Raw genomic sequence first — 12,832 nt, 5'->3', positions numbered from 1 at the left:
AGGAAGGAAAGAAGAAAGAAAGAAAGAAAGAAAGAAAGAAAGAAAGAAAGAAAGAAAGAAAGAAAGAAAGAAAAGAAAGACAGACAGACAGAAAGAAAGAAAGAGAAAGAAAGAAAGAAAGAAAGAAAGAAAGAAAGAAAGAAAGAAAGAAAGAAAGAAAGAAAGAAAGAAAGAAAGAAAGAAAGAAGGAAAGAAGCAAAGAAGGAAGGAAGGATATCTGCATGGATTCATCTGTGCAGTTCCTGTATTTGGAGAAAATGACAATCATTATATTCAAGTGTGAGTTAATTATTATGATTGTATGTGTGGGTTTCTGAAGGCTTGTGTCTCAGTGTGCACATTGTGGGTGCATGACACACACCTGTGTGGAGGGCAGAGCAGAGCCTGCAAGAGCCTTTATCTCCATCTGCCCTGTGAGAGCAGAGGAATGAATTCAGAATGATGCCAGGAGCCATGGCCTCAGCCATGGCCTTGTGGATATTTTCTAGCTTACATAAACAATCCTGAGAGAATGTTCGAGGTCATAACAGTAAGAAATGTTTGTGAGTAAAGAGGACACTGTGACCATTGGTTCCAGGAGCTGAAGATTGCCACCTGACCTTCAGAGAGCCCCTGGGCTCTTCCCCCTCCCTTACACCATTCTCTTGATTAAGCTTATATTGCCACTCCTGAATAAAGTTTTCAGAGCTTGATCAGTATGATTAACTTGCTCTCATTCTTACTGTCCCTTTCCCTCCCACTCTCTCACTCCTTTGCCCTGGATCCCTGCCAATTATCCCTGCAGGTTGAGACAGACTGGCACATCTCCATATACTGAATTGTCTTGCTGGCCCTCCAAGGATTGACTCTTATTTGGAGATTCACCCTTTCAAGTTGGGGACCATTGGGATTCCAATGCTAGTCAATGTGACTGATTTTGAATAGGGGCGTTTGAGGATTTTCTCTCCCCTCATCAGCTCCTGTCTGCTCAGACCTTCCTCCTGCTGAGCCTCTGTCCCTCACCACACAAGTCTTCTTCAGACATCTTCTATACAGAATATTTTTGGTTTCTGAGTTTCCCTTCCCACACACAATCGGATAGTTGGAACACTTACCTGTGAGGAGGACCTTCTGCCAGGAGGTACACACTTTGCTGAAAAGTTCACAGGACACCTCCATATCTCTTCTCACTATACTGTCCTTTCTCTGAAGAGACCTTCAGCTCCTACAAGGTACCTGGCCTCTACCATCCTTCCTCCTTCTGAGCTGAGTTTTATCTCAGGCAGGAGCACTTCCCAGAATTCTATGGGCTGTGTGTGGTGGGGTCTGTGTCCACAGCACTGCTCAGTCACTTCTACTCTCAGTGCTACCCCGCATCTTTCTCACATTTTCTCTCTTTATGTTTCTTCTCCAACAAGACCTTGAGCAACAAGGCTGATAAACATCAACATGCCCTCAGAGAATAACGACTCATCCAGGGGCTGACATCTGCTGACTCCTGGACATGAGTCTATCAGCATGAAAGAGAGAACCTCTATCTTTCCTATGTGTCCCTGAGATACACAGACACAGATGAGCTCCCAGTATGCCCCGTGTCCTCAGTGCACTGGGAAGATAGGATTTCTAAGCATGAAGGTGACACAGATGTCAGTGAGGTGTGATGGCTGGGAATGAAGGTAAACCCTTTATCACTAATTTAACCAGTTAAGTTCCTAACAAAAGACAGAAGCCAGGATGGAGCTGTGTGAGGAGTTTCATGTTCTTGGTGTTGGGGAAGAGGGGACTTGTGTGTTCTGGAAAGGACTGTGGCCTCCTCACCTATGGACTGTTTCCAGGCAACCTTCCAGCATTATGGGTTGGTTAAACTGTGTTTTGACTGAGCCCAACTGCTCTCTGGTCTTCCTGGGTCACCTATGCCCTTTGTCTGGGTGATCCTTCAGCAAACGTCCTGTCTTCCCCTTGGAAGATGCAAGGAGAGAGAGAAACTACAGGATGCCCAGAGAAAGGGGTGTTCATAGACACAAGAAACAGAGCATGTTCTTAAAAGGGGGATCCAGGTTAGTAATGATGGGGATGGAAAGCAGTCTCCTAGGCAAGGTCATAGCTCAGGAAAACATTTGAGTGTTGAGTGACAGCCACACAAAAGAAAACACAACTTCCTGTCTTTAAGTGGGCTCTGGAGTAGTGGAATTCTTCAGAAATACTTGAGGAACTCTTGGCAAAGTTATGGAGTCAGATCTAACTGTTCACTTGCTTTCAATTCTTGGAAAAGATATCCCCTTAAGCAGCTGATGACCAAGATTACCATCAGCTTCTCCCTGATTCATAGAAACCTGAGAAGGTTCCAAGGTGGAAACACTGCATACTTAGCTGGAGACAGAGAACTTGTGCTTTACATCTATCACCTGTGGACTGTGTGAGGCTCATGTGGCCACTGTGTTCCCTGTGTCTCAGTTTCCCAGCAACAGCAAAATAANGGGGAAAATGTTGCAGTGTCTACAAGGTAACCTTAAATATGAACAAGGGCCTGACATTGGGGCAAGACGGCTGTCCAGATAAACAGGGTCAGCTACCATTTGTTCCAAGGAAAGAATTCTTTAGAGTTACTCCCTGAGGACATGAATCATCAAGGGGACCTATGAACTCTGACCCTCTCCTAGGGACCCTGACCTTCCTGTGAGGTCTCATAAGCCATCACAAGAGTTAACTGATGGCCTGGGCACCTGTACAGCTGTGTGCTCCATTCTGTGTCACAGAAGGAGATGCCCAGTGACCCTGCAGCATAATGGATTGGCTGTGCTATGTGTTGGATGAGCAAAGTTCTTGATGATCTTCCTGGGTCAGCTCTGCCCTATGTCTGGGTGATTCCCCATCAGCAATTCTGTCTTATGCTATGGGAGATGACAGGAGGGAGGAGACTTTCAGGTTTCCTACAGAGAGGGTTCTTCTCAGACACAAGAAACAGCAAGGTCTAAGGAGGGAGATACAGGTTAGGAAGGACAGGAATGGAAAGAAGTCTCCTAGGCAAGGTCTCCTAACTCAAGGAAACAATGGTCCTAGTGTTGAGTGAGCAACATGATATCACCCCATGGATTTCTCTGGGAGAAATATAGACTCATGCCTAGGGCTACAGCAGGGGTATTCAACACCAAAAATATAACCTGTTCTGATCCCTTCTGCACAGATGGGATGCAGGGACCATCATCATGCTCACTGGGTTCTGCAGAACTCCTTTTTCCTTTTAGTGAAGGGTGAGTCTAGGCAGGCTTCCAGGTTCTCCCTGGCAAGTCCTGGACTAAAGTTGGATGAAGTGTGCATCCAGAGGATGAGGCCCCTTGGGAGGAGCCTTGTGCTTACAAAATGACAGTGGAAAGATGTTATGGTTAGTTTCTCTTCAAACTCAAACGGAAGTACAGTAATGGAAAGGGGGTGCACCTGTACTCACTGGACCCCTACTGAGGACAGGGAACATAACAGTGATTTAAATGGAAGTGCCAACTGCTCTTCCCTGTACACTGCTCCAGGTCTCTTTCTCCTACTGTGATAGAAACACTGTGAACAGAAGCAGTTCAGGAGAGCAGAGCATGCATTTCCTGTACAGATCTGGGTCATAGTGTAGCCCTGAAGGAAGTCAAGGGAGAAAACATGCTGCTTGCTGACCCATTTGCTGGCTCATGTCTGGTTCATGCTTAGCTAGCTCTCTTATACAACCAAGGACCATCTGCCTTGGGATGGTGCTGCCCACAGTAACCCTGGGCTTCCTGCATCAGTTTAGCAATCTCTCTCAGACATGTCCACAGCCAGAGCTGATAAGGAAATTATTCAGTGTAGACTGTTCACCCAGGTGACTTCTGGCTGTGTCAAGGTGACAGTTAAAACTAACAAGGACACTGTATTGAACTGTCAAGTCCTCCTTCTCCAAAGGGAGACACCACAGGAAGTTCCCTGTCTCCAAGTGAGTGTCCCTCTCTCTCTGCAGACATCACATGTGCTGGAGTACACAAACAGACACTCAGAGCCAGGATCACTCAAGGGAATCTACATTTGGTTGGTTTCATTCTTCCAAGTTCACAAAATTTTAGCTCAGATATGCCCTGGTGAAAACCAATGACATTCTGAATAGTAAGTAAAGGGCGTCTTAAAAGGATCAATAGCATCCTGACTCGGGACAGGCCTCCCAGGCACAATCATCCCCCTGCCTCTTCTGGCTCCACTGGACTCAGAGTAGAAGCCAATAACCAGCTGAAACAAAAAGGAACTGTGAGAATTTGGGGTAAAAATCATGAGCATGGATCCAAGTTCTGAGTGATTCTTCAGGGTCATGGAGATCATGAAAGTGAATGGAGGGGACAGGAAGACATTAGTATGTGACACAATGATCTTAAGTTCACCATTCCCCTTGGAATTTTTCTCTTACCTGAGAGAATATCTCTCTTTCTCTCTCTCTCTCTGTCTCTCTCTNTGTCTCTCTCTCACTCTCTCTGTCTCTCTCTCTCTCTCTCTCTCACTCTCCTTCTCTCACTCCAACACTAATTCAGGGTCATCCAGGAGAAATCAGAGATACAGGAAGAAATGGAAGAGACAGAGCTAGACCTCGTGAGACAATTGGAAACTGTTTGTGACCATGGCCTTGACCAGGAAAGTAATGTCTGTATCTATTCAGAAATCCAAGGCATCATCCCAAAGCTCAGTGCTGACATTTCAATAATCCATTTACCAAGACCTATAAGTTTCATTCCCCGTGGTCCTATTGAGGCCAATGGTCTAGTTATAGACAAGGGGAATATAGGATCCATTAGTAGGAGTGTTGTTGCTGGAATAAAGATCATTGGCAGCAAGACTGGGGCTTCCCAATGATAATCCAAGACTAACAAGCAAGATGGTGGGAGGCTGCATGGCAAGAGAGGTTGAGGTTTGACACTGGATGGTAATGAATGCCTGAGGGGAATATCAGCAGGACATCTGAGCCATTGGAGCAAACAGAATAAACCCACATGTGATGTCAGCACAGGAAATGTGAAATCCTGGTCTATAAAAAGATATCATATGTGTGCTATAACATAAGTTAAATAAGTCCCAGTCAGAACTAGGGTGCAGCTTTGTAAAAGAGTACTCATGTGGCATGCATGAGCTCTGTTCCCTCACCAGCACACACAGAGAAGAACCACACTAAATACCCACGTGTTCATTAAGTCTGAGTCCACAATGTCCCCTTTACACCATCACCATGAGCCTTTCTAGGCAAGGGAAGTCCCTCCAACCTATTCTAGCTCAATTCTGGGGCTGGCCACATATGCTTGGCCTAGGCCAGGATGTCCTGGCCTTCATAGAGTACAGAGGGTCTGTGTCATGAACAAAGGAATGACCAAGTGTCCTGGCTTCATCCCTCAGTATTTAAACAGTTGTAGCAAGACTGCGATGGAAGTTATTAACACAATTAATAATTAATATGATTAACACTGTTATCCTCACAGTTAATGTCCAGGATGAGTGGGTCATTGTAGATAACACTCAGTGGGTTCCAGGTTTTACTTTCTGAGGATCCTGTGTCAACTGGGACAAGAATAAGTGGGAGCCCTGCTATCCTTAGCTTTACCCTGCCGATGGCTGAGAGGCTGTGACCATTTCCCATTCACAGGTAGGTTTATTCTGACTCTCAGGTTCATGCTTTAAGGCTACCATATTCACCCTCCCTGGGGTTAGAATTGTCACTGCTAATGAGGTCATTGGATAGCAGTGCTGTGCAAACATCATAAAAAAACAAGGTCCCTGTGGGGTGTCTGATGTTTACAAAGGTCTCCTTCATTCACTGTTGGTCTCTGTACACTCCACCCCTAATCCATATCCTTCAAGAATCAAGCAGAAGGACCTGAGTGGTCAGACATGTTGAGTTTCCTGTGTTGTGTGGGAGAAAGTCTTTGTCATATGGGAGCTGAGCTACAGAGATGGATGGTACAGACCTAGGACCAGGAGTCATAATCCCAGGGTCTCTCCTGGAACTAAGTGATTCACTGTCTCCCTTGCACCATGAAGCTATGTCCATCCAGCTACACTGACCACTGCTGAGCCTGGGCCAGCACCCTCAAAGACTTTGCTTTCCAAGGTTGCCCTAGAGATCAGACGTAAGAAGACTGCACATGACACAGGAAACCGTGTGTGCTGCAGAAGGAACATAGCTTCTTGGACAGGGTCCTTTTGGGGCCTTCATCTTCAGTGAGGAGTCAGAACTGAACTCCAGACCTCTGCACACATTCCCCACCAGAGGAGACTCAGCTTCCAGACCTGACCACAGGACCAGGTGAGATTGCCATCTTGTATCCTCCGTCCCTCAGAGATCAGTCTGCACAGAAGAGTGTGCAAGCTTCAGAAGCAACATAGCTTCTTGGACAGGGTCCCTATCAGGCCTTCGGCTTCATACAGGAGGCAGAGCTAAGCTCCAGACCTCTGGGAATTTTCCCTGCAAGAGGAGAGCTTGCCTGCAGAGAGTGCACTGACCACTGAGAATCAGGAGAGAGTTGGAATCCAAGGAGTGCTGACAGAGGCTAACAGAATCACAGGAGAAACAAGCTTCAGCCAGAGACAGCTATAACAACTAACACCAGAGACTACCAGATGGTGAAAGCAAACTTAAGAAGCATACTAACATCTACGGTAATTGAGAGTTTAGCTGGGTATACTAGTCTGGGCTGGTATCTGTGTTCTCTTAGGATCTGTATAACATCTGTCCAGGATCTTCTGGCTTTTATAGTCTCTGGTGAGAAGTCTGCTGTAATTCGAATAGGTCTGCCTTTATATGTTACTTGACCTTTTTCCTTTACTGCTTTTAATATTCTATATTTATTTAGTGCATTTGTTGTTGTGATTATTATGTGTTGGGAAGAATTTCTTTTCTGGTCCAGTCTATTTGGAGTTCTGTAGGCTTCTTGTGTGTTCATGGGCATCTCTTTCTTTAGGTTGGGGAAGTTTTCTTCTATAGTTTTGTTGAAGATATTTACTGGCCCTTTAAGTTGAAAATCTTCATTCTCATCTACACCTATGATCCTTAGGTTTGATCTACACATTGTGTCCTGGATTTCCTGGATGTATTGAATTAGGATCTTTTTGCATTTTGAAATTTCTTTGATTGTTTTGTCCATGTTTTCTATGGATTCGTGTGCATCTGAGATTCTCTCTTCCATCTCTTGTACTCTGTTGCTTATGCTCGCATCTATGGTTCCTGATTTCTTTCCTAGGACCTCTATATCCAGAGTTGCCTCACTTTGTGATTTCTTTATTGTTTCTACTTCCATTTTTAGATCCTGGATGGTTTTGTTTAATTCCATCACCTGTTTGGTGGTGTTTTCCTATAACTCTCTAAGGGATTTTTGTGTTTCTGCTTTGAGGGCTTCTAGATGTTTACCTGTGTTTTCCTGTATTTCCTTCTTAAAGTCCTCCATCATCATCATGGGAAGGGATTTTAGATTTATGCCTTGCTTTTCTGGTGTAATGGTGTATCCAGGACTTGTTATGGTGGGAGAGTTTGGGTCTGATGCTACCAAGTAACCTTGGTTTCTGTTGCTTCTGTTCTTATCCCTGTCTCCTGCCATCTGATTATCTCAAGTGCTTGCTGCCCTCAATATATCTGATTGGAGCCTGTCCTTCCTATAATCCCAGTTGATTCAGGACTCATAAGAATCCATATTTCTCTGTGATCCTTTGATTGTGGGCTCCTGTGAACCTGATATTCTGAGTGTGTCAGAGTTCTTGGCAGTCAAGATTCCTCTGAGACCCTGAAATACTGGTGTGACCCAGCTCCTATTATCCTGGGATCCTGTTATCCTAAGATCCTGGGCATGTTACAGTGCCTGGAAGTGGTGTCTTCTTTTGGGGCTGTCTGGTTTGGTCGAAACCAAGGTAAACCAGTACTGATCAAAAGGAACCCAAACCTCTGGCCAGAAAGGGGGCCAGTGTACTTGTTCCTGCTGTCACAGGCCCATCACAGTTGGATTAGAACTGATGTTCTGTTCCACTCACCAGTGATCCTAAGATCGTGTGGAGAGTCCTCTGGGGACTGTGGGGGTGTCTGCCAATTCTGCACCCAAGGTGACCCTGACCCGGTGCTGGTGCCTACCAGAAAGGACTTGTGCCCTTGGTCAGGCTGGTTTTCTGCTTCCCTACTGCTGTCTCAGTTCCCACATGATTAGATTGGAACCAATGTTTTGTTCCACTTGCCAGTGATCCTAAGATCATGTGGAGAGTCTGCTAGGGACTGTGGGGGTGCCTGTTGATTCCACACCATAAGTAACCCAATGCTGGTGCCTACCAGGAGGGACTTGTACCCATGGTCAGGCCAGTTTTCTGTTTCCCTACTGCTGTCTTAGGTCCCGTGTGATTGGATTGGAACCAATATTGTGTTCCACAGAAAATTAGACATAGTACAACCAGAGGATCCAGCAATACCTCTCCTGGGCATATACCCAGAAGATATTCCAACTTGTACTAAGGACACATGCTCCACTATGTTCATAGAAAACTTATTTATAATAGTCAGAAGCTGGAAAGAACCCAGATGTCCCTCAACAGAGGAATGGATACAGAAAATGTGGTACATTTACACAATGAATTACTACTCAGCTATTAAAAACAATGAATTTATGAAATTCTTAGGCAAATGGATGCATCTGGTGGAGATCATCCTGAGTGAGGTAACCCAATCACAAAAGAACACACATTATATGTACTCACTGATAAGTGGATATTAGCCCAGAAATGTAGACTACCCAAGATACAATTTGCAAAATACATGGAACTCAAGATGAAGGAAGACCAAAATGTGGATACTTTGATCCATCTTAGAATGAGAAACAAAAATACTCATGGAAGGAGATACAAAGACAAAAATTAGGAGCTGAGATGGAAGAAAGGACCTTCCAGAGACTGCCCCTCCTAGGGATCCATCCCATATACAACCAGCAAACCTAGACTCTATTGCATATGCCAACAAGATTTTGCTGTCAGGACCCTGGTATAGCTATCTCTTATGAGGCTATGCCAGTGCCTAGCAAATACAGAAGTGGATGCTCACAGTCATCTATTGGATGGAATACAGGGCTCCTAATGAAGGATCTAGAGAAAGTACCCAGGGAGCTAAAGGGGTCTGTAACTACTTAGGAGGATAAACAATATGAACTAACCAATAACCCCTAGAACTGTGTCTCTAGTTGCATATGTAGCAAGGATGGCCTAGTCATCCATCAGTGGGAGGAGAGGCCCTTGGTCTTATGAAGATCAGATGCTCCATTACAGGGGAATGGCGGGGCTAGGAAGTGGGAGTGGTTGGGTTGAGGAGCAGGGCAGGTACCTATCTTACTGATATTGAATTAAGCCTTATGCATTTTGCATCAAGAATGGTTTCTCTCAAGTTATTAGGGTGTTAGCTCATCCCGGGACTGGAGCAAGGGTCTCCCTGGAATGGGGGTTGTCAGTTGGGAGCTTGTCTTAGATATTGTGGCCACCCAAATTCTCTGAGACCCATCTTGGAGGTAAGATTCTGTCTTTGTCTATATCTTTATCTGCCAGCTGTGTCTGAATTCAGTATTTTGGGTTTGCAAATGTCTGAGCTTGTGAGAGCAACGAACTCCCTGTCCAGATGGAAGGGAGGGTTATCGACAGACTTGTCTGGGGATAACAAACTGCCACCCTGGAAGACATCCCAGGAGGTCTGAGGGAGCTCCAGGGATGCCTGGAGATTTCCCATCTGGGTGCCGAATTGGAACCTGAATCCGTTATGGAAAGGAGAGATTTTGTGACCACTCAGTCTTTTCTCAGTATTAGAAGTCTCAATCTTGGTCTCAGTTTTCATAGTTTTTTGTGTGTTTTCTTTGTCTCCCAGTACGTGACTTGGACGATGGGATAGACCATTACCATCCCCCTTGACTCTTGACCATTGGACTGAAATTAAGGCTCACAATCTATCTGTAGATGTCAAAAAAGGACCCTGGAGAACTTTCTGATTTTTGGAAAAGCCAACTTTGAATGTTGGTTAGCCTCTGGAGGCCACACTTAACTTGATTGTATTTTCTGCTGTTAAAAATATTGTTTTGCAGAAGAGACCTGGGTCTCATCCCAACCAAGCACCCTACATTTTTGTCTGGGAAAACCTAGCTCAAGAACCCCCATCTTGGCTGAAACTTTGGATTCAGAAAAATAAGCCAGGCTCCTGAAACCTAACTCTCCGTGACTCAGAAGAAAAAACTAAGGCAGAAATGGTGGAGCCTGAACTGCCACCATCGGCTCCTCCTAAGATCTACCCTGAAATCAAGGAACCTCCAGAATCATTTAACACACCACCCACAACCAACACCCCCTCAGATCCCTCAACAGGGTGTTGTGTGAAGAGCAGCAGAGGGACCAGATGCTGGAACCTGAAGCTGACAAGCCCAGAGCCCAGAGGGAGCAGATTCAACTACTGAACTGCCTCTACATATTTATGGCCCCCCACCAACGAACCCCTGACAACTGCAGCCCTTTAAATATTGGCACTTTTCCTCCTCTGATCTCAATAATTGAAAGACAAACCATGCCTCTTTCTCTGAAAACCCCTCTAGCCTGACTAATCTAATGGAATCTCTCATGTTCTCTCATCAGCCCACTTGGGATGATTGCCAGCAGCTTTTACAGGTCCTTTTTACCACAGAGGAAAAGGAAAGAATTCTGCTGAAGGCATGAAAGAATGTGCCTGGGACCGATGGACAACCGACGCAACTCCAGAATGAAATAGATGCAGGCTTCCCCTGAATCGTCCTAACTGGGACCTAACATGCCGGAAGGTAAGGAGCGGCTGACAGTTTTCTGCTGGGCTCAGGGGGCGGGTCTAAAAGGGGCCAACAGGCACCCCACCAATTTGGCCAAAGTAAGAGAAATCCTAAAAGAGGAAAAGGAACCCCCAGCTGTGTTTTTAGAGCACCTCTTAGAAGCATACAGGTGCTACACCCCCCTTTGATCCTACATCAGAAGGCCAACAGGTGGCAGTTGACATGGCCTTCACTTGGCAGTCTGCTTCTGACATTAGGCGAAGGCTGCAATGCCTAGAAGGTCTGCAAACGTTGTCTTTGCAAGACCTGGTTAAGGAAACAGAAAGAGTGTACCATAAGAAAGAGACTGAGGAGGAAAAAGAGAAAGAGAAAAGGAGGCTGAGGCAAGAGAATATAAACAAGATAGAAGGCAAGAAAGGAATTTAACTAGGATTTTGGCTGCATTCGCAGGTGATAAGGAAGTTTATAGATAAGGAGGAAGAGATAGAAAACAGGGTACTTGGGCAACACAGGGTCGAGAAGACCTTGGAATCCCGAAGGACCTTCATGACCACCTCTAGATAAGGATCAATGTGCATACTGTAAAGAAAAGGGACACTGGGCAAGAGACTGCCCCAAGAAAAAGACAGACACCAGACTGCCCAAGATTCTCACTTTAGAGGATGATGATTAGGGGAGACATTGCTTGCACCCCCCTCCCTGAGCCTAGGGTAACCCTAACTTTGGAGGGGGCCCCTATGGATTTCCTTGTTGATACTGGAGCAGAATTTTCAGTTCCGAAAGAGCCACTGGGAAAATTAAGAAACAAGAAAACCATAGTTATTGGGGCCAATGGTCAGAAGTCATATTCTTGGACCACTGATAGGAGAGTTGATCTAGGAAGAGACCAAGTAACCCATCCCTTCCTTGTCATCCCTGAATGCCCCACCCCATTATTGGGAAGAGACTTACTATCAAAATTAAAAGCCCAAATAAGCTTCTCCTCGAAAGGAACCACAGTCAGTTGACAAACACACACCTCTATAATTTTAGCTCTAAAATTAGAAGAATAAAGATTATATCAGCCTCCATCCCCACTGAGAAAAGTACTGGAGGGGACCTGGTTAGAAAGATATTCCCAAGCTTGGGCATAGACTGGGGGCATGGGAGAAGCAAAAAGGGTGCCTCCCTTCATTCTGACACTAAAAACTGGTGCAATTCCTATTGGGGTACGCCAATACCCCATGAGCAAGGAGGCCTGAGAGGGCATCAGGCCTCACATTCGAAGATTCTTGGAACTGGGTGTTCTGGTCCCCTGCCAGTCTCCCTGGAACACTCCGTTGCTGACAGTTAAAAAGCCAGGCACTAATGATTATTGGCCAGTGCAAGACCTAAGAGAGGTTAACAAAAGAGTACAAGGTAGTCATCCTACTGTTTCTAACCCTTACAACCTGCTCAGTTATCTCCCCCCTGATAGATGATGGTACATGGTTCTGGACTTGAAGGATGCATTCTTTTGCCTGAAACTACATCCCATAAGCCAGGTAATTTTTGCTTTTGAGTGGAGAGACCCAGATTCAGGACAGGCTGGACAGCTAACTTGGATGTGTTTGGCCCAAGGATTCAAAACCCCTCCTACATCCATCCCATCATCAGCCACCAAACCCAGATACTAATGCACATGCCAGCAAGGTTCTGCTGAAGGGACCCTGATATAGCGGCCTCTTGTGAGGCTATGCCAGTGCCTGGCAAACACAGAAGTGGATGCTCACAGTCAGCTATTGGATGGAACACAGGGACCCCAATGGAGGAGCTAGAGAAAGTACCCAAGGTGTTGTAGGAGGCTGCAACCCTGTAGGTGCAACAATATGAACTAACCAGTACCCCCTGAGCTTGTGTCTCTAGCTGCATATGTAGCAGAAGATGGCCTAATTGGCCATCTTTGGGAAGAGAGGCCCCTTGGTCTTGTAAACTTTATATGACCCAGTGCAGGGGAAGGACCCAAGTAGTGGGAGTGGGTGGGTAGGGGAGCAGGGGCGGGGGGGATATAGGGAACTTTCAGGATAGCATTTGAAATGTAA

General features: G+C 45.6%; 1 protein-coding gene across 2 annotated transcripts in view; it reads right to left on the bottom strand.

Annotated features, from left to right (window-relative positions):
• LOC110315792 (pregnancy-specific glycoprotein 22-like) overlaps positions 1-1,158 on the bottom strand; it is a 42,765-nt gene extending 41,607 nt beyond the window's left edge. For both annotated transcript variants that reach the window (XM_021189760.1, XM_021189763.1), the window contains exon 1: positions 1,095-1,158. In XM_021189760.1, coding sequence (XP_021045419.1) covers positions 1,095-1,158 — 64 coding nt within the window. The remainder of the gene's footprint in view (positions 1-1,094) is intronic.
• Between the last annotated feature and the right edge of the window lie 11,674 nt (positions 1,159-12,832).

The sequence above is a fragment of the Mus pahari genome, unplaced genomic scaffold (assembly GCF_900095145.1).
Source record: "Mus pahari unplaced genomic scaffold, PAHARI_EIJ_v1.1 scaffold_6532_1, whole genome shotgun sequence".
NCBI classification, from domain to species: domain Eukaryota; kingdom Metazoa; phylum Chordata; class Mammalia; order Rodentia; family Muridae; genus Mus; species Mus pahari.
This window is presented reverse-complemented; position numbering and strand designations above follow the sequence as displayed.